The sequence below is a fragment of the Grammomys surdaster genome, unplaced genomic scaffold (genome assembly GCF_004785775.1).
Source record: "Grammomys surdaster isolate TR1022 unplaced genomic scaffold, NIH_TR_1.0 331, whole genome shotgun sequence".
Lineage (NCBI taxonomy): Eukaryota > Metazoa > Chordata > Mammalia > Rodentia > Muridae > Grammomys > Grammomys surdaster.
Window position 1 is genome coordinate 917,167 of NW_021604750.1, and position 22,465 is coordinate 939,631.

The 22,465-nt window shown below is 37.1% G+C and overlaps 1 protein-coding gene across 3 annotated transcripts in view; it reads left to right on the forward strand.

Moving 5' to 3' along the window:
* Ube2v2 (ubiquitin conjugating enzyme E2 V2) overlaps positions 1-6,621 on the forward strand; it is a 28,872-nt gene extending 22,251 nt beyond the window's left edge. For all 3 annotated transcript variants that reach the window (XM_028778261.1, XM_028778262.1, XM_028778264.1), the window contains one exon: positions 5,742-6,621. In XM_028778261.1, coding sequence (XP_028634094.1) covers positions 5,742-5,888 — 147 coding nt within the window. In that variant the 3' untranslated portion in view covers positions 5,889-6,621. The remainder of the gene's footprint in view (positions 1-5,741) is intronic.
* The last annotated feature ends 15,844 nt before the right edge of the window (positions 6,622-22,465 follow it).

Consider the following 22,465-nt stretch of genomic DNA (forward strand, 5'->3'; position numbering starts at 1 on the left):
CCCGTGTCATATGAGTTTTTGATCTTAGCCATTCTGACTATTAGATGGCATCTCAGAGTCATTTGATTTGCATTTCCCTGATGACTAAGGATGGTGAAGACTTCTTTAAGTGCTTCTTGGCCATTTTAGATTCCTCTTGTTGAGAATTCTCTGTTTAGTTCTGTGCCCCATTTTTCTTTGGGTTATGTGGGTTGTTGGAGTCTTCTTGAGTTCTTTATAAATTTTGGATATTAGCCCTCTGTCAGATGTAGGGTTGGTGAAGATCCTTTCCCAATCTGTAGATTGCCATTTTGTCCTAATGACAATGTTCTTTGCCTTACAGAAGCATTTCAGTTTTCTGAGGCCTCATTTATCAATTGTTGATCTTAGAACCTGAGCCATTGGTGTTCTGTTCTTGAAGATGTTTCCTGAACCAGTGAGTTCAAGGCTGTTGCCCACTCTCTGTTTTATTAGATTTAGTGTATCCAGTTTTACATTGAGGTTTTTGGTCCACTCGGACTTGAGTTTTATTCAGGGTGATAAGAACCTATTTGCATTCTTCTACATGCAGACATCCAGTTAGAACATTTGTTGAAGATGCTTTTTTTTTTTTTTTCCATTGTATGGCTTTGGCTTCTTTGTCAAAAATCAAGTGTATGTGTTAATTTCAGGGTCTTTGATTAGATTCCATTGATGTCTATTTCTGTACCAATGCCATGCAGTTTTTATCACTATTGCTCTGTAGTACATCTTGAGGTCAGGGTTGGTGATACCTCCAGGACTTCTTTTATTGTCTAGAGTTGTTTTAACCATTCTGTTTTTTTTTTTTTTTTCCATATAAAATTGAGAATTGTTCTGTCAAAGTCTGCAAGGGATTGTGTTGGAATTTTGATGGAAATTGCATTGAATCTGTAAATTGCTTTTGTTAGTGTGGCTGTTTTCACTGTTAGTCCTACTGATCGATGAACCTGGGAGATCTTGCCATCTTCTGATAACTTCCTAAGTTTTTTTCTTCAGTGACTTGAAATTCTTGACTTATAGGTCTTTTCACTTGTTTTGTTAGAGTTACTCTAAGAATTTTTTTATATTATTTGTGGCTACTATGAAGGGTGTTATTTTCCTAATTTCTTTCTCAGTCTGTTTATCATTTATATAAAGGAAGGCTACTGATTTCTTTGAGTTTATTTTGTATCCAGCCATTTGCCTGAAGATGTTTATAAGCTGTAGGAGTTCTCTGGTAGAATTTTTGGGGCTGCTTATGAATATTATTATATCATTTGCAAATATTGATAGTTTGACTTCTTCCTTTCCATTTTGTATCCCCTGTATCCTCTTGATCTCCCTTAGTTGTCTTTTTGCTCTAGCTAGAACTTCAAGTACTATATTGAATAGATAGGGAGAGAGCAGCCTTGTCTTGTGCTTGATTTTAGTGGAATTCTTTTTAAGTTTCCATTTAATTTGGTGTTGGCTACTGACTTCCTGTATTCCTTTTATTATGTTTAGGCATGTACCTTGTATCCCTGATTTCACTAAGAATGAAGCAGTGTTGGATTTCATCAAAGTGTTTTCAGCATCTAATGAGATGATCATATGGTTTTTTTCTTTCAGTTTGTTTATATGGTGGATTACATGGTTGGATTTTTGTATACTGAATCATCCCTGCATCCCTGGGATGAAACCTACTTGAAAATGGTGGATGATGTTTTTGATGTGTTCCTGGATTCCTTTTGCGAGTACTTTACTGAATATTCTTGCATTAATGAGAAATTGATCTGAAATTATCTTTCTTTTGTTGAGAATTTGTGCGGTTTATGTATCAGGGTGACTTGGCTTTATAGAATGAGTTTGATAGTGTTCCTTTGTTTCTATTTTTTGGAACAGTTTGAGGAGTATTGGTATTAGCTCTTTTTTGAAGGTCTGGTAGAATTCTACACTAAAACCATTTGGCCCTGTGCTTTTTTTTTGGTTGGGAGACTTTTAATGACTGCTTCTATTTCTTTATGGGTTTCAGGACTGTTTAAATAGTGTATCTAATCTTGATTTAACTTTGGTAAGTGATATCTGTCTAGAGAATCATCCATTTCATTAAGATTTTCCAGTTTTGTGGAGTATAGGCTTTTGAAGTAAGACATAATAATTCTTTGACTTTCCTTGTCTGTTATGTTCCCTTTTTCATTTCTGATTTTGTTCATTTGGATACTGTTTCTCTGTATCTTGGTTAGTTTAGCTAAGAGGTTATCTATCTTGTTGATTTTTCTCAAAGATCCAGCTCTTGGCTTTGTTAATTCTTCGTATTTTTTTCTTAGTTTCTAATTGATTGATTTCTGCCCTGGCTTTGATTATTTACTGTCTTCTACTCTTTTGTATGCCTGCTGCTGCTGCTTCTTCTTCTTTCTTCTTTCTTCTCCTTCTTCTTTCTTCTTCTTCCTTCTTTCTTCCTCCTCCTCCTCCTCCTCCTCCTCCTCCTCCTCCTCCTCCTCCTCCTCCTCCTCCTCTTCTCCCTTCTCCCTTCTCCCTTCTCCCTTCTCCCTTCTCCCTTCTCCCTTCTCCCTTCTCCCGTCTCCCGTCTCCCGTCTCCCGTCTCCCATCTTCTTCCTCCTTCTAGAACTTTCAGGTATACTTTAAATTGCTGGTATCAGAACTTTCTAATTTCTTTATAGAGGCACTTAGTGCTATGAACTTTCCTCTTAGCCCTGCTTTCATTGAGTCCCATAAATTTGGGTATGTTGTACCTTCATTTTCATTAAATTTTGGAAAGTTTTGGAAAATTTTGGAAATATTCTGTAGATGTCTGTTAGGTTCATTTGATTCATAATATCTGTTAGTTTTGTTATTTCTCTGTTTAGGTTTTGTCTCGATGACCTGTTGATTGGTGAGAGTGGGGTGTTGAAGTCCTCCACTCTTAATGCATGGAGTTTGATGTACTATGTAAGCTTTAGTAATTTTGTTGTTGTTGTTTTGTTTGTTTTACAAATGTAAGTACTCTTAAGCTTGGGCATAGATGTTCAGAATTGAGATCATCAGCTTTGTAGATTTTTTCCCATTGTTGTGTATGAAGTGTCATTTTCTGTCTCTTGATTAATTTTGGTTAAACATCTATTTTATTAGAAATTAGAATGGCTACTCCAACTTGCTTTCCCGATTTCCTGGATGTTTTGTGTCAGGAATATTTTAGATCTAACATTTTCATTGACAGATGTATCAGTTTCTTCTGTTGTATGTTTTACACCAGAGAATCTATTCTCTCTTCCATCTCTTCTATTTTCTTGGTGATGCTTGCATCTGTTGTTCCTATTCTTTTCCCTGTATTTTCCATCTCCAGGATTCCTTCAGTTTGTGTTTTCTTTTTTGCTTCTACTTCTATTGTCACATGTTGAACAGTTTTTTTTTCTTTTTCATATTAATTATATTTTCCTGTATTTCATCAAGGGATTTATTCATTTCCTCTTTAAAGGCCTCTTTCATCTTTTAAAGATTGGATTTAAGGTCATTTTCTTGTGCTTTGGTTGTGTTAGGATATCCAGAACTTGTTGTAGTAGGGTACCTGTGCTCTGAAGGTGTCATATTGCCCTAGTTTTTGTTGATTTCATTCATTTATGATTGTCTTTAGTCCCTAAACGTTCCTGGTTTAATAAGTACTGGGAGGAGGCCTCACCTGGTATGGGAGGCCTCTGATGGGTATTCTTGTGCTGTTGATTCTGGATCAGCAGGTCTGATGGTGGGCTGAGACCTGGTGGGATTATGGAGGTTCAGCTCCAATAACAGGGCAGCTATGAGTGTCCCAGAGGACTCAGCAGGTAGGGAACATGGTTTCCAGAAGGAAGTCTAACCTGTGTGCTTCTAGATTAGCAGGTCTGATCACCAAAGCTGATTTTAAATTCTTAGCTCAATTGATTTTTTTGATTTTTTTTTTTTTTTTGTCTGATCCTTCCAAGTAGCTAGGAGTCCAGGCATGTGTCATCATAGATTGGCCAACCATTTCTACTTTTGATGAAGTCTGTATTTTCTTTTGTTAAATCTGCTTTAGGTATTATGTCTAAGACACTCTTGTTAAAAATTATATCATAAAAGTTGACTGATTTTTCCTAACAGTTTCCTCATTTTAACTCTTCTATATTATGGGCTATTTTAAAATTTTTACTTCTATAAATATTCTGGACTCCCAGTTTATTTGTATTTACCTTTTTGCAAGTAACACTGTAACTTTGTAGTATTCTGAAATAAGGACATTTTTTCATATTGCTCTTGGTTTCTGGCATTCTAATATATATTTTAGGATTAGCTTGTTCATTTCTAGGGCAAAACCAAACCAAAAAAAAAAAAAAAAAAAAAAACCAAACCAAAAAAAACGCCAAAATAAAAAACAAGAAAAAGAGGCAGTTGTAAAAATGTGTTTTAAGGGTCTTACAATATAGACCTAGGTCCTCCTGAGTGCTGAAGATTGCAGAAGTGTGCTATATCATCCCTGACAGGTTGGAATTTGATATGCATTTTTCTACAGATCAATTTGAAGAATACTGTCATGTTTAAGGTATTAACTTGCTGATCCATGTATACTTATTTAGGCCTTTTGTTTCTATTAATATTTCAGTTTCTGGTACACAAATCTTATTAATTTTGATACTATTATTGTAAATAGTATTATTTTCTTTATACATGAGTATATATATATGAGATCATTTATTATATATACAGCAGTCTGCCTGCATGTGCAGCCCAGGAGAGGCCACCAGATCTCATTACAGATGGTTCATGAGCCACCGTATGGTTGCTGGGTATTGAACTCAGGACCTCTGAGCCATCTCTTCAGCCCTTATTTTCTTAATTGTTGTTTTTAGATTCATTGCAAATATATAGAAATACAGCTTTTTAAAAAATGGGGATGCTTTACTAGTCTCCTCTCTCCTGCATCCCCCATTCTGCTTCCTCTTCTCCTCTCTTTCCTTCATTTCTTCTCCCTTCTTCTCCCTGTTTCTACCCTCTTGGCCACTCCCCTTTCTTGTCTCTCTCTCCATGCTTTTGAGACAAGGTATTCCTGGCTGGCTTGGAACTAACTGTATAGGCCATGCTATCATTCAGATCACAGAGATCTGCCTGGCTCTGCCTCCTGAATTCTGGGATTAAGCTGTGCACTACCCTTCCTGGCCTCCACTAGTTTTCTTAATGTTCTTCTTACAGTTGTCTGTGTACAAGATTGTGTTATCCACTACTGTTCAACCTTTTTCTTACAAATAGAAAGGAGTGTTCTAGTGTTAGTAGATTTGTCTTAAATCAGCAACAATGATTAACTCATGTTAATTATTGAGAAGGATTTATAAATGATTACAGAATCATTTAATTTAATACTTATATCCATATAGAAATTCTGGTAATAAAATTGCTGCATGTTCATTGTTAAAATACAGAAAATACTTAAAAAATCCAGAATTTTAGAAAATCTTGTTGAAGAATCTTTTAGAATACATAATTTTAAAATACGTTAATTCTGAACCTTAATGTTACAATATACATTTTAAATTTGTAATTTCATAGTATAGCATTCTTGTTAAATTATATTTAAAATATTATACATAGTACATTATCATCATTAATAATACTCTTAATTTTTTTTTTTTCTTAGACGGTCTCCATATCTAGCCCATGCTGACTTGAATTTGATGATCCTTTTCTCTGTTGTCCCGATGTGCTCCACTGTGTCTGGCTATGATTCTGCAGTACTTTATACTTGGTAGTTAATTGTCTCTCTTTTTTTCCTCTTTCAGGTGGATGCACGGAGCATACCAGTATTAGCAAAATGGCAAAATTCCTATAGCATTAAAGTTGTACTTCAAGAACTAAGACGTCTTATGATGTCCAAAGAAAATATGAAGCTTCCACAGCCACCAGAAGGACAGACGTACAATAACTAATTTTAGGGGATCTCAAACTTGTCTTAATTCAACAACTCATGTTATTGTCTTGATTAAATATCACCATGCAAAATACCCACACATTAAGTAAAAGAGTTGCAGCTGGTAAACATGACCTGGACAGTTGTAAGAATATATTTAATATATGTATACCTATTATGTTTTCAGGTAACAAGAGAAGTTCAGCACAATTTTTTTTTTTTTTTTTGTCCTCTTAAAGCACTGTCGTTTAAACATGAACCTGAAGTACTCAATGTGGAATTCAGGTTTTCAAGACAGGAGCATGTTAAAAAACTGTCAGATGGCCATGGAAACCTTTGTTTTTCTGAAAAGTAAAGTCTCAAGATGGAAGAACAGAAATGGCATGTTTTATCCATCATATTTAGAGCTGCAGTTGGAATTGTTTAAAGTAGCAGATAGAATGACTAGTCACCAATTGTGTTAATTCTTGAAGCAGTGTGGGTACTGACTACTACTAGTATCTAAAATAGGTTCAGGATTGTTTTGATACCTGTATTTATAATAAAAAGATGTTTGGGGTTTTGAATTTCTGTTAAAAGCTGTTCCCGTTTGTTACATGTAACAGACATAATTTGTTTACAGTCTTTGTTTAATAAAACATGCTTAGAAGTTTTAAGTGAAGTGAACAAAAAGGAAATAGGTTTATGGATGTGTGATTTTGAGATGAAAATTAGTCTTAAAATGTAAATAAAATGTGGAATGTGTCTTCAGAGACTGCGCTATTTCTGTTACATTGAAATATGCTGTAGTAGCCATATCAAGGTAGCAAAATTGGGGGTGAAGATTCCAAGCTCCAGGCCAGCCCGGGCTGGTATATAAAACTGCATTTGAAACAAAATAAGAAATATTGAGAATATCAAAGATTTTTCATTTAAATTCTATTTTATATGCTTATGTTTGGAACTTACAGAGCATTTGACTTGCTCAGTTTAATTTCTTTGCACAAAGAGGTATCTCAGTTACTACATCTCAAATTTTATTTCATCATAGGTAATATTCAAAAAGATCTTTGACTTTTAGCAGTTTTTTATTCAAGCATTCATTCATCTTTTTCTTTGTGACATTTTTATTTTTTTACGAAGCTTTTGGTTCATAGTTGACTGAATTGAAAACATTTCCTCCCCATCTTTAAAATTTTTTGTTACTAGTGTGTGTGTGTGTGTGTGTGTGTGCATATGTATATGTACTTGTGTGAAGGTCAGAGGTTACCTTTGGAGTTGGTTCTTGCCTTCACTTTTATGTGTGTTCCTGATGTTGAACTTCGATCACCATGTACCATGTATGTAAACAAGTGCCTTCACAGTGGAGCCATCTCATTGGTCCCTCTTCTAAGACCAACATAAGTTAATTTTATCATGCCACTCCACGTTCACTTTAATGACTATATGTCTGAAGTTGGAAGTTTGTTTTTATTCTTTTATCAAGTTGACAAAGTTTGATTGTCAAAATAAAAAATTAGATGTTCAAACTTTGCCTATAAAGTAAGTAAAGGAAAAGTATTACTTGTAGGCTGGATTATTTTTGGTTACTTTTATAGCAAGGACAGGTTTCTTGAAACATACACGGCATGTTTTGATTAAGCTGTTTAAAAGTTAACCTTTTTTAGTCAGCATTTCATTAATTAAACTTCAGATAGTTTGTCTAAACATTATCATCACTGTTGTATTTTGAAACAGGGTATCACTGTGTACCTATGATGGCTTCAAACTTACAGAATTATTTCTGTCTCAGCCTCCCAAGTACTGGTTCAGGTATACACCACCATGTCCAACATAAATGGACTCATTTTAAATGAGCTAGTCTAATTATCAATGAGGTCTCTTTATTCTGTGTGTGTGTGTGTGTGTGTGTGTGTTGGCTGCATGCAGAGACCTTAGGTTGGTGTCTGGAATCTCCCTTAATTGCTCTTTCACTTTATAGTGTGAGACAGGGTTTCTAAGTGAAACCTAGAGCTCACTGATGCGGCTGGACTTGCTAATCAGCTTGCTACAGAGATAGATCCCTGCCTCTATTTTCCAAGGCTGTAATTACAGCCTCACCTATTATTTTATGTGGATTCTGGGGATCTGATCTCTGACAAGCATTTTCACACATTGAGCCATCTCAGCTCCTCAAAGACATTCTAAATATTTAAAGATTACACAGAACATACACATACATTTTTCCATGTGTAATTTATTAAAGTAGACTGAAACATTATACTTATATTTAATGGTTAAAGATTACATTGAATTGCATTGACACTATAGAGTCACTATCAGTCTGTTCTTTCCTGCCTTGAAAATGTGTCTTGGAAGCTAGTAAGTGCTGGGATACTTTTGATAGACTTTGATAGAATCTGGTACTTTGGTCTCGTGTTGTCTTTGTATACGCCACTGTGAAAGTCCTGTCCTCCACCCATCCTATTTAAAAACCCTTTCTTGTTTTAGGGATTGTGGATCTTAGCAGAAATCTGTGAGTCAGTTAACAGATTTCCAAAGCATGTAACAATATTTTATATATATATGTGTATATATGTATACATATGATATATGATTTATTAATTGATGAAATTTTAGAGCTAATAGAGCCTCTTTTAAATATAATCCAGTGGTTTAAAAGCAATTTTTCTTTTGTAAACTGGCTAGGGTTGCAGAGATGTTGTGGTATAAATAGACCAGAAAGTTGACTTAGAAATTTGTTTCAAGAGATTTTTAAAGTATGACCCTTGATGATTATATGTTAATAAAAGTTACAAAAGTAAAATTCTTTTTCCAGTAGGTCCCTGTTATACTTTAATGGCTTTAATTACTTTATTGCTTATTTTCAAAACTGATAATTTTTTTTATTATTTGATAATTTAAAATAAAGTTATTGCATTTGTTTAGGGATCTGTGTATAATTTTCTAGGATTTTTGTAACAAACATTGGGAACTGTCAAAGGCTCTTAGTCTTTTGAGTGTGAAAACAAAACCTTTAACTTTATACTGATCTTATTTATTCAACATTTGGGTAGGTGAATGAATAGAGAATTTAGTTTGGTTTATTAGTACAAGCTACTTTACCAAGACTGATTTCAATTGAAATGTTCTATATTTTGAATGCATGTGAAGTTAATATTTGAAAATTTAGAGCATTGTTGAAAACCACTCTTAATAGGTTTGGTGTTGACCTACAGGTCATTCTCATAAGTACATTTGTAGATTCTGTCATACAGAAGGGCAAGATTGAACTGTTTCTATACAAAATCATGTCAGCTTTCTAAATGAGTTTAAAACCATATAGACTTGCATGCTTGAAAGGATTTTGGAAAGTATTTAAGGAATCTTATAAGTTTTTTTTTCTTACAGGAATAGTTTTTAGATTTAGATAGTTTTAGATTACAGAGCTATGATATTATTGATCATTGGGAAGGATAACAGATCTTTTCTGATAAGTTAGCAATATACTTTTATTGTTTCAGTTTGACCAGTTTTTGTTGTAATGCCTCAAGATTTTCGAGAGATGCGCCTGTTTTCTGAACTAGAAACACTGTGAAAAGGAATAGATACAGAACTGATAGGAACACGAGTGATTAATTTACATTCAGTACTGAGCTTACTAAAAAGCAGGGAATCCACAGGAATAGGATTTCTAAAGTTGATGTTCTTTGGAGAAGTTATCAAAGACTGAATGAACTTTTTCTCTAAAACTGTATTTTGTGTGTGTCTGTGACTGCACATTTGCGTGCCTGTGTACATTCATTTATGAGTGTGTGTGTGTGTGTGTGTGTGTTCAAAGAACAACTTGGGAATTTGTTCTCTTCTTGCACCATATGAGGGGTTGAACTCAGGTCATCTGGCTTAGATGCAAGTACCTTTACCCTCAACAATCTTGCCTGTCCCAGGGGAATCTGACACTGAACATACTGGATGTTTAGGAAGTTTTCTGGAATATTGAAAAGATACACTATAAGTATTTTCTGAGAATAAAACTAATAAAGGTATTTGTTGACAGGAAATAAATAAAAATCAAAACCATTTTGTAAAATCAAGGAGTTTGAAAAACTCATAGAATGAGTTACATGATTTAAAAAGCCATTCGAAGGCTGGGAAGTGGGCCTGATGTTTGGATTTGCAGAAGCTATGTAAAAAAACTGAACGGTGTAGTATGTTAGTAATCCCAACATATGTCTAGAATGAGGTGGGAAGAGAGACAGAACTTTTAAAAATAACTACTGGATATAGACTGGTTGCTATGATGTTTATATCCTCAATAAAAGGATCACAGCTAAGAAATAAGTGTTTTGCCCCATCTCATTTTTCCATATTATTTAAAAATACTGACTTAGGTAGGTTCCCCCTTCTCAGTTTATGACATCAAGGTAAAAGCTGAGTAGATTTTTCTTAACTTGGAAGATCAAAATGTTGTTTTTTTTTTTTTTTTTTTTGTTTTTGTTTTTGTTTTTGCTTTTCAAGACAGGGTTTTTCTGTGTAGCCCTGGCTGTCCTGGAACTCACTCTGTAGATCAGGCTGGATTCGAACTCAGAAATCTGCCTGCCTTTGCCTCCCAAGTGCTGGGATTAAAGGCATGTGCCACCACTGACAGGCACAACAATCCTTTCTCAAGTGAATAATGGATGAATTCTATGTAACAGTTGGGCAGTAATGTATGCCACCAAATGTAGGCATAATGACAATTGTCTTTGCTCAGTAACAAGTAGCCACTTAAAACAAATCTGGCTAAGATTATATACAAAAGCAAGATTGATACCTACCCAAGCTGTTGTCTTATAGATTCTATTAATATCTGTCCCAGCATCTTTGATGCCAACAATACTGAGTGTGCCAGGAAAAGCTGAAGTTGAACCCCAGCTGGCCATGACTCATACTTCTCACTTCTTGGGCCTTCTCATGAAGAAATCCATGAGTTGAGTTGGTTCCAAGCATATATATCCAACTTGCCCATCTCCCTGCACATGTGATTTACACTGATATTTTCCAAGTATGACAGAACTGTGAAGGTTTTTTAAAGAAATAAACAGATACTGGGAGAGTAAAGGGTTTGTATTTACTATTGTTAGATTAAGCCCACAGAAGTGCACCAAAGAAGTAAACAGCAGTTACTCTAGCAGATAAAGAGATAAAGGCAGACATCCTAATTGACTTTGGAAGTGAGCTAAAGGTAAGACTATTTTCATGAAGGTGTCAAAAATGTAAGAAAAGTGGGCACTTAAGTTATGTCTGGCCTAAAAGCGATGCTTGGAGAACAAGAGCCACCAAAGAAGAAGGGGGAAAAAAACCTGAACCAGAAGAGACAGTTGTAGAAATAGAGGTAAAAAGGGGAAAGACCATACTTTGAGCAACCCCAGGCTATAGAATTTCAGCAGTCAAACATTGGAGATAGAACACATGAAATCCAATCTAGGTCATGCCTTGGCCTCATGCCCAGATAAGGAAAAGCACATGTCCCAGTACTGAAAATTAATAATTGGCATTAAAGATTTTATTTTTATTTTTTTGAGACAGGATCTTAATGTAACACAGACTGTTTTTTGTTTTTGTTTTTGTTTTTAAAGCCTACAGCACCCGGTATTCCAAGTACTAACAAGGTCTGACCCTGCTTAGCTTCTGAGATCAGATGAGATCGGGTGCGTTCTTGGTGGTATGGCCATCGACCTTTTTTTTTTTTTAATTGGATATTTTATTTATTTACATTTCAGATGTCATCCCCTTTCCCCATTTCCCCTCCCTAGAAAACCCCTATCCCATCCCCCCTTCTCCTTTTTGCTTTTATTCCCTTTTAACTACATGCAAGTATTAAAGTCAGTTCTAGGTTGAGGAACTAGCAAATTCAATAGATGCAAATAGTCAAGAAACAAGCATGACAATAAACACAATTTGTCAAAGAACAAGTAAGGCATTAAATTTCCATGAACACTCCTGTAGTCACTGTTTCTAAGGGCTTCTCAGGGTGACCAAAATATCTGAGCCTACTACTTCCCTGTCCTAGCTCAAAGTCATTTTCATGTCTGAAGCCTACTTCCTTGTTCTAGCCTAAGCTTTAGATTCCTGTGGTGTATGAGGATATACCTCCCCCTTTTTTAATTTTATGAAGATACTGTTTTAAAGTTCCATGGTCACTTCCACAGTCCCTTGTCCTTGAGGATTATAAGATATCCAAGTAATATGGGTAATATTAAATTGTTGACAAAAGTCTCGAATGCTCAACAGGAACAGCCAGTTCCATTATCTGTTTTTTGTAAATTGGGTAATTATTAATCTGCATTTTAGATGATCTCCCCTTTCCCCATTCCCCACCCCCTCAACTGCATATGCCATCCCCCTCCTCCTGCTTCTATGAGGATGTGTCTCCACCCACCCACCAATCCACACTCACCTACCTGGCCTCGAATTGCCCCACACTGGGACATCCAGCCTTCACAGGACCAAGAACCTTGTCTCTCACCAAGGCCTGACAAGGCTATCCTCTCCTACAGCTGGAGCCATGGGTCCTTCCCAGTGTGCTCCCAGGCTGGTGGCTTAGACCCTGGGAGCTCTGGTTGTTGGTATTGTTGCTCTCCTCATGGGGCCACAACCCTTTCAGCTCCTTCAGTCTTCCCTCTATCTCTTCCATTGGGGACTCCTTGATCAGTTCAAGGTTAGCTGCAAGCATCCTCTTCTGTATATGTCAGGCTTTGGCAGAGGCTCTCAGGAGATAAGTATTATCAGGCTCCTGTCAGCATGCACTTCCTGACATCAACAACAGTGTTTGCATTTGATGATTGCACATATGATGGATACCCATCATCTAAGATGTTGCAGTCTCCAAATGGTCCCTCCACCAGTCTCTGCTCCACACTTGGTCTCCATATTTGCTCTTGTATTTTGTTACTCCTAAGAAAAGCCAAAGCACCCACACTTTGGTCTTTCTTCTGGAGCTTCATGTAGTCTGTGAGTTGTATCTTGGATATTGAGCTTTTGAGCTAATAACCACTAACCAGTGAATGCAAAACATGTGTGTTCTTTTGTGATTGGGTTGCCTTACTCAGAATAATACTGTCTAGTTCCATCCATTTGTTTAAGAATTTCATGAAGTCATTGTTTTTAATAGCTGAGTAGTACTCCATTGTGTAAATGTACATTTTCTGTATCCATTCTTCTGTTGAAGGACATCTGGGTTCTTTCTAGCTTCTGGCTATTATAAATATGGCTGCTATGAACATAGTGGAGCATGTGTCCCTGTTGTATGTTGAAACATCTTTAGGGTATATGCCCAGGAGTGGTATAGCTGGGTCCTCAGGTAAAACTATGTTCAATTTTCTGAGGTACCACCAGACTGCTTTCCATAGTGGTTGTACCAGTTTGCAATCCCACCAATGATGGAGGAGTGTTCCTCTTTCTCCATACCCTCGCCAGCATCTACTATCACCAGAGTTTTTAATCTTAGCCATTCTGACTGGTGTGAGATATTCCAAGGTTGAACGTTTTTGTTGAGCAATGTACCTGATTTTTTAATAGAGTTGTCTGGAGTCTAATTTCTTGAGTTCTTTGTAAATTTTGGATATTAGCCCTCTATCAGATGTAGGATTGGTAAAGATCTTTTCCCAATCTGTTGGTTGCCATTTTGTCCTATTGACAGTGTCCTTTGCCGTATAAAAGCTTCGCAGTTTTATGAGGTTCAATTTGTCAATTCTTGATCTTAGAGCATAAGCCATTGGTGTTCTGTTCAGGAACTTTTCCCCTGTACCCAAGTATTTTAGGGTCTTCCCCACATTCTCTTCTATTAGTTTCAGTGTATCTGGTTTTACGTGAAGGTCCTTGATCCACTTGGACTTCAGTTTTGTACAAAGAGATAAGAATGGATCGATTTGCATTCTTCTACATGCTAACTGCCAATTGAAGCAGCACCATTTGTTGAAAATTCTTTTTTTCCCACTGGATGGTTTTAGCTCCTTTGTCAAAGATCAAGTGACCATAGGTGTGTGGGTTAATTTCTGGGTCTTCTATTCTATTCCATTGATCTTCCTGCCTGTCTCTCTACCAATACCATGGAGTTTTGTTTTGTTTTGTTTTTATCACTATTGCTCTGTAGTATAGCTTGTGGTCTGGGATGGTGATTCCCCCAGTAGTTCTTTTATTGTTGAGAATAGTTTTCGTTATCCTGGGTTTTTTGGTATTCCAAATTCATTTACAAGTTCATTGCTCTTTCTAACTCTAAGAAGAATTGCTTTGGAATTTTGATGGGGCTTGCACTGACTCTGTAGATTCATCTTGCTTTTAGCAAGATGGCCATTTTTACTATATTAATCCTGCCAATCCACAAGCATGGGAGATCTTTCCATCTGAGATCTTCAATTTCTTTCTTCGGAGACTTGAAACTCTTGTCATACAGATCTGTCATTTGCTTTTTTAGATTCACACCAAGGTATTTTATAATATTTGTGGCTATTGTGAACGGTGTCATTTCCCTAATTTCTTCTCAGACTGTTTATCCTTTGAGTAGATGAAGGATATTGACTTGTTTGGGTTAATTGAGTTAATCCAGCCACCTTGCTGAAGTAGTTTTTTCGGGTTTAGGGTGAAAGTTTTGGGGTCACTTAGCTATACTATCGTATGATCTGCAAATAGTGATATTTTGACTTCTTCCTTTCCAATTTGTTTCCCTTTGACCTCCTTTTGTTGTCTAATTGCTTCTGGCTAGGACTATATTGAATAGGTAGGGAGAGAGTGGGCAGCCTAGTCCCTGATTTTAGTGGGATTGCTTCAAGTTTCTCTCCATTTAATTTGATGTTGGCTACTGGTTTGCTGTATATTGCTTTTACTATGTTTAGGTATGGGCCTTGAATTCCTGATCTTTCCAAGACTTTTAACATGGAGGGGGTGTTGGATTTTTTTTAAATGCTTTCTCAGAATCTAATGAAATGATAATGTGTTTTTTCCTTTGAATTTGTTTATATAGAGAATTTCCTTGATGGATTTTCATATGTAGAGCCTTCACTGCATCAGTGGGATGAAGCATACTTGATAATGATGCATGATTGTTTTGTTGTGTTCTTGGATTTGGTTGATAAGAATTTTATTGAGTATTTTCACATCGATATTCATAGGTGAAATAGGTCTGAATTTCTCTTTGTTGGGTCTTTGTGTGGTTTAGGCATAAGTGTAATTGTAGCTTCATAGAACAAATTATGTAATGTTCCTTCTGTTTCTATTTTGTAGAATAGTTTGAAGAGAATTGGTAGTAGGTCTTCTTTGAAGGTCTGATAGAATTCTGCACTAAACCCATCTGGCCTTTAGCTTTTTTTTTTTTTTTTTTTATGGTGAGGAGACTTTTAATGACTGCTGCTATTTCTTTGGTGGTTATCGGACTGTTTAGATGGTTTATTTGATCCTGATTTAACTTTGGTATCTGTTATCTGTCTAAAAAGTTTTCCATTTCATCCAGATTTTTCAGTTTTGTTGAGTACAGGCTTTTGTAGTAGGATCTGATGATTTTTTGAATTTCCTCTGTGTCTGTAGTTATGTCTCCCTTTTCAGTTATGATTTTATTAATTTGGATACTGTCTTTGTGCCCTCTGGTCAGTCTGGCTAAGGGTTTATCTATCTTGTTGATTTTCGCTAAGAACCAGCTCCTGGGTTTGTTGCTTCTTTGTACAGTTGTTTTTGTTTCTACTTGGTTGATTTCAGCCCTGAGTATGATTATTTCTTGTCATCTACTCCTCTTGGGTGTATTTGCTTCTTTTTGTTCTGAAGCTTTCGGGTATGCTGTCAAGCTGCTTGTGTATGCTCTCTCCAGTTTCTTTTTGTAAGCACTTAGAGCTATGAGTTTTCCTCATAGCAATGCTTTCATTGTGCCCCACAAGTTTTGGTATGATGTGTCTTCATTTTCATAAAATTCTAAAAAGTTGTAATTTATTTCTTCCTTCATCAAGTTATCATTGAGTAGAGTGTTGTTTAATCTCCATGTGTATGTGGTCTTTCTATTGATTTTTTTGTTGTTCTTGAAGATTAGCATTAGTCCGTGGTGATCTTATAGGATGCATGTGGTTATTTCAATGTTTTTGTATCTGTTGAGGCCTGTTTTGTGACCAATTATATGGTCAATTTTGGAGAAGGTGACATGATGTGCTAAGATGAAGGTACAATCTTTTGCTTTTAGGATGAAATGTTCTATGGATATCTGCTAAATCCATTTGGTTCATAACTTCTGTTAGTTCCACTGTGTTTCTGTTTAGTTTCTGTTCCCATGATTTGTCCATTGATGAGAATAGTGTGGTGAAATCTCCCACTATTATTGTTTGAGGCGCAATGTGTGCTTTGAGCTTTAATAAGGTGTGCCCTTCCTCCAGCCTTGAGCAGGCCCGAGACTTTGTTTACCTCAAGAGACCAGATAATAGGACCTAGGTGGAACTAACCACCTTGGCTGCATATCAATAGACACCTAGGTGGAGTCACCCACCTTGGCTGACGTAGATCCTGCTACAGGAACTTGAAAGAAGGACTGCCCCTGGGGATTATCCCACCCATCTCACCTGGCTGAAACTAGGAAGGGTTCGGGCAGGGTCTTCCCCTTTAAATTGAAAGCTTAACATTAAACCATCGAGCCTTGATCACAGAACTTTGTCTTGGCTTCATCTTTTCTTGCTCTCCGTCCCCCTTTCGTTCCCAGCCCTCTTTCCAGATGAACCTGTTTGACTCGTGGCCGCAGGCGGCTACAATAAGGTTTCTTTTATGAATCTGGGTGGCCTTACATTTGGAGCATAGGTCTTCAGAATTGAGATTTCATCTTGGTAGCTTTTTCCTTTGATGAATATGAAGTGTCCTTCCTTATGTTTTTTGATAATTTTGGTTGAAAGTTCATTTTGTTTGATATTAGAATGGCTACTCCAACTTGTTTCTTTGGACCATTTGCTTGGGAAATTGTTTTCCGGCATTTTATACTGAGGTAGAGTTTGTCCTTGACACTGAGGTACATTTCCTGTATGTAGCAAAGTGCTGAGTCCTGTTTACATATCCAGTATGTTAGTCTATGTCTTTTATTGGTGAATTTAGTCAATTGATGTTAAGAGATTTTAAGGAATAGTCATTGTTGCTTCCTGTTATTTATATTGTTTGAGGTGGAATTATATTTGTGTGGCTATGTTTTTTCTCTTTTTTAAAAAATTTATTAGTTCTTTGAGAATTTCATACAATGTATATTGATCATATTCACCCCTCCCTCAGCTCTTTCCCCACCTCCCTACCTACTCAACATTGTATCATCTTAAAAAACAAAACAAAACAAAACAAAAAAACAAAATCTAATTAGTGTTGCCCATATATTCTTGAATGTGTGCCCTTCTGCTGGATTTTAATCAACAAAGGCTACACTTTTAAAGAAAATGACTCCATCTCCTAGTAGCTATTAATTTCCAATAGCTTTTTGGCTAGGGTGAGAACATGTGCCTACTGACCTCCTCTCTCTCTTTTTTTTATTGGATATTTTATTCATTTACATTTCAAATATCATCCCCTTTCCCCATCCCTCACCCAGAAAACCCCTATCTTATCCCCCTTCTTCCTTCTTGTTTTTTTTTTTTTCTTTATCAGTATTTTAAGTTAGCATACAAAGTACTGGGTTTTATTACAGCATCCTCATACATGTGTCATTAGAGTTCTGATTTGTTTCCCTCTGCCCCTTCCCTTTCTTCCTCCAGCTAGTTTCCTCATCTGATTTCCTGTCACATGTATTCCATTGCCCTCTCCTCATCCTTTTTTTTTTTTACTAGTAACTTTTTAAAAAATGTTAATCAAAGGCTTTGAAAGTTTGGTAATGCTCAATAACAAGATGCTCATAGAATCAGAAGTGTAACCCAATACCCAAACTAGATATACCAACTATATTTGACTGGCGGAGACACACAAACATCTGCCTCCATGTTCTCCTCCCCCCCTCTCATCTCCTAGCTCCTCTCCTTCTCCTCTTCCTCCCATTACTTCTCATCTTCCTCTCCTTACTCCTCCTGTAGAGTGAAAAATTATAGATACTGGGTATATAGAATTCTTTTTAGACATATAAAGTATTCTTTAAGCTTTCTTTATAAAGACATAGACAAACCGAGGCATGAAGCAAGTTAAGAATGTGGAAAGACCAGTCACCATTACTGGAACTGGCCTATCTGCAAAGAGTTAGGAAAGAATGTAAGTAAACTAGGTGGAACCAAGCTGAGAACCAAGTTGAGAATCAAGCTGGGAACCGCAGTGACAGGGCAAGGCAGAAGTAACAGGGCAGGACCACATTCTTGAGAAAGATAAGCGTACAGAGAGTTTTCACCTGACCCTGACTCCCATAGGTTGGGTTCCTTTGGAATGTTCCACTATTTTTATGTTATATCACCCTAACAACCCCTCACCCCCTCCCCATTCCTTGGTTTGTGGTTTTTTCCTTTAAAAACCCCTTTAAACTGGCTGTCGGGGTCAATTCAGCTCCTGCGTGGGCATACGAATTGACCAGCAGCTAGCTGTCACGCTCTAATAAACAACCTCGCAATTGCTCCGGTACATGGTGTTTCGAGCAGATTACTGGGTGGTCGTGACTTTCTGAGACTTGAGAGAGGGTCTCCCCTCTGCGGAGGTCTTCACTCCCACCTTAGCTCCTCCTACATATCACCCTTCCTGTTAAACTGTTCTCTCACAATGCAATTAAAGCATAACTATACCAATTTGTATTTATAAGGTACAAGATAGAGATAATGCCCAATCCAACATTTTGTTGACTAACCGGAACCTCTGTCATCTCTCCTAACTAAAAGACTTAGTACTAAATCTGGCTTTTTTTGGCTTTAGAATGAATGCCATCTGAAAACCATCCTCTCAAATCTTTTCTCTCAAAGTAAATAGCTGGGATTGGCTATGAGACTATAAGTCTTTAACCCCTTGAGAAATCCAGAATGCCTGAATTAACTGAAATTATGGGAAACACAAAGCATAGCTTCTAAAACTTAGACAATTTATAGAGACCTCAGAACACCTGGACAGTCCCTATATTACAAAACGTTGGAGCATCTGATCTTCAGCCTTCTGGCCCAGGATCATCTGACAGACCTAATGATGCAGAATTATTAAGGGCTGATTACTCTGTCTTGGCAGATATAATCAGTTGACTATTCCACAAGTATGTCCTTTTCTGGACAGTAATTTGTCTGTAAATGAAGAGAGGCAATTCTTGCCTAGTGGCTGTCTCACCACAACTGGAATAACTCCAAAGATGCTCAATTTCTTCTTAGCATCCAAGACAGGAAGCTGTCAGGGGCAGACAGGTCTCTAATCAAAATGAACATTAATACAGAAATGTTTTGTAATGTCAATTCTGTGAACTTCTGACATTTTGAAAACCAACTATCAATGTTCGGCAATCTGGACTGTTGTCTGTTAACTCCTCTGAGCTATTTCTAAATAAGATATAGAAAACACCCTAACAATAAACTCAGAGCCATGAATTTGCTATAGGCCCTTAACTCACAGGCTAACCATCTCAAATCAGTTAAAAGAATTAAAGAAGGACTGGGTCTAGGCCTTGTGTTCCTAAACGTGTTATATAGGCACAATGCCTATGAGAGTAACAATATTAATCTCACTTTTATATCAATAAGAAACTCGTACCAATGAAAACGTTAATTTGAAATCAAAGTAAATTTTGTACCATTTAAGAAATTATAACTTCATCTTAATAACAATTATACAGATTTCTACCAGTAGGTTATGGCTATGCAGTAAATCCTAGCTATTCCTTCCTGTTCCAACAAAACCACTACTTTTCCCTAGAAAGACAGCCCAATATTAACCACCTCAGTCCCCAAGCCCAGGGAATAAGGGCACCAACTCTTCATTAACTTCTTCAAGCTGGTTACGGGCATTGAGATATTAGAATAGGGGCAGGGGGAAGAGTAAATTGATAAGTCTGTGACATCTGTGTCTTCACTGCATCCAGCTGAAATTCTAGGACATCAGAGGTTCGAGGAGGTCTGCTCAGCTTGTTTGCCGAATAGATACACCAAGGCTGTGTATTCTTCAATATGCAATTCTCAAAACAAATTTTAGTATCAAGATAATTTTTTGTTTGAATTCCAGAATCTAGTCTTCTGGTAGCCTGCCTCTGTTATGTCTAATCCATATAATTCTGGGAGTTTCTATAAGGGTGTGCTCCCACCATCCTCCTATTCCTGCCTCTCATTCCCCAACACTAGGGACCCCAAACTTTCAGACACTAAGGCCCTCTACTTCTACTGATGCCTTACAAGGCCACCCTCAACTAACTATACAGGTGGAGCCATGAGTCCCTCCTTTTGTGTTCTCAGGCTGGAGGTTTTTAGAATGGCTACTCCAGCTTGTTTCTTAGGACTATTTGCTTGAAAAATTGTTTTCCAGACTTTTACTCTAAGGTAGTGTCTGTCTTTGTCACTGAGGTGGTTTTCCTGTATGCAGCAAAATGCTGGGTCCAGTTTATGTACTCAGTCTATTAGCCTATGTCTTTTTATTGGGGAATTGAGTCCATTGATGGAGATATTCAGGAACAGTGATAGTTGCTTCCAGCTATTTTTGTAATTAGTGGTGGAATTATCTTTGGGTGGCTATCTTCTTTTGGATTTGTTGGAAGAAGATTACTTCCTTGCTCTTTCTAGGGTATAATTTCCCTCCTTGCACTGGAGCTTTCCTGCTATTATCCTTTGTAGTGCTGGGTTTGTGGAAAGATCTTGTGTAAATTTGGATTTCTCATGGAATATCTTGTTTGCTCCATCTATGGTAATTGAGAGTTTTGCTGGATATAGTATCCTGGGCTGGCATTTGTATACTCTTAGGATCTGTATGACATCTGTCCAGGATCTTCTCGCTTTTATAGTATCTGGTGAGAAGTCTGGTGTAATTCTGATAGGTCTGCCTTTATATGTTACTCAGCCTTTTTTCCCTTACTGCATTTAATATTCTTTCTTTGTTTTGTACATTTGGTCTTTTGATTATTATGTGGCAGGAGGTATTTCTTTTCTGGTCTAGTCTATTTGGCATTCTGTAGGCTTCTTGTTTGTTTACGGACATCTCATTCTTTAGGTTAGGGAAGTTTTCTTCTCTAATTTTGTTAAAGATATTTATTGGCCCTTTAAGTTGGGAATCTTCACTCTCATCTATACTTATTATCCTTAGGTTTGGTCTTTTCATTGTGTCCTGGATTTCTTGGATGTTTTGTGTTAAGAACTTTTTGAATTTTGCGTTTTCTTTGACAGTTGTGTTCTATGGTATCTTCTGCATCAGAGATTCTCTCTTCTATCTCTTGTATTCTGTTGGTGATGCTTGCATCTATGACTCCTGATTTCTTTCCTAGGTTTTCTATCTCCAGGGGAGTCTTCCTTTGTGATTTCTTTATTGTTGCTACTTCCATTTTTGTGTCCTGGATGGTTTTGTTCAATTCCTTCACCTCTTTGATTGTATTGTCTTGTAATTCTTTAAGGGATTTTTGTGTTTCCTCTTTAAAGGCTTCTACCTGTTTACCTGTGTTCTCCTCAAATTCTTTGATAGTGTTATTTATGTCCTTCTTACAGTCCTCTATCATCATCATTAGAAGTGATTTTAAATCTGAATCTTGCTTTCCTGGTGATATGGGGAATTCAGGACTTTCTAGTGTGGGAGAACTAGGTTCTAATGATAATAAGTACCCTGAGTTGCTGACACTTATGTTCTTGGGCTTGCCTTTTGCCATCTTAATCTCCTTAGACCTGTGCTGTCTCTGACTGGAGCCTGTCTTTCCTATTATCTTGGTTGTTTCAAAACTGTGTGGGGTGGGTTTTACTATTGGGGTTAGTACTGGGGCCCAAGATCTGCTCAGTGCTCGGGTGCAGACAGGAAGGAACCAGTGCTCCAGGCCAGGAGTGAATTCCTGGGTTCCAGTGGGTTCCAGTTACTCCCTAATTTGGGTGGGTGTTGCTGTCTCCTTACCTCAGATACTGCCCAGGTTAGAGCTGTATATTGCTGTATATATAGGAAGTGGGGAGGCCCACTTCCTCTGGGTTTTGTGAGATTGGGTGCAGAGCTGCCTCCCGGGATCTGCTTGTGCTCAGGCCCAGACTGGCATGCTATCCATTTTTAGGTTTGTTGAAAGAAGATTACTTTCTTGCCTTTTCTTCGTCGTAATTTCCCTCCTTTTGTTGGAATTTTCCCTCTATTGTCCTTTATAGAGTTGGGTTTGTGGGCAAGATATTGTGTAAATTTGGTTCTTTTGTGGAATATCTTGGTTTCTCCATCTGTAGTAATTGAGAGTTCCACTGGGTATAGTATCCTGGGTTGGCATTTGTGTACTTTTAAGGTCTATATGACATCTGCCCAGAGTATTCTTGCTTTTATAGTCTCTGGTGAGAAGTCTTGTGTAATTCTGATAGATCTGCCTTTATATGTTACTTGACTTTTTCCCTTACTGCTTTTAATATTCTTTCTTTGTTTTGTGCATTTGGTGTTTTGATTATTATGTGGCAGGAGGAATTTCGTTTCTGGTCCTGTCTATTTGGAGTTCTGTCTCCCTCTCCTCCTTCTCCTTCTCCTTCTCCTTCTCCTTCTCCTTCTCCTTCTCCT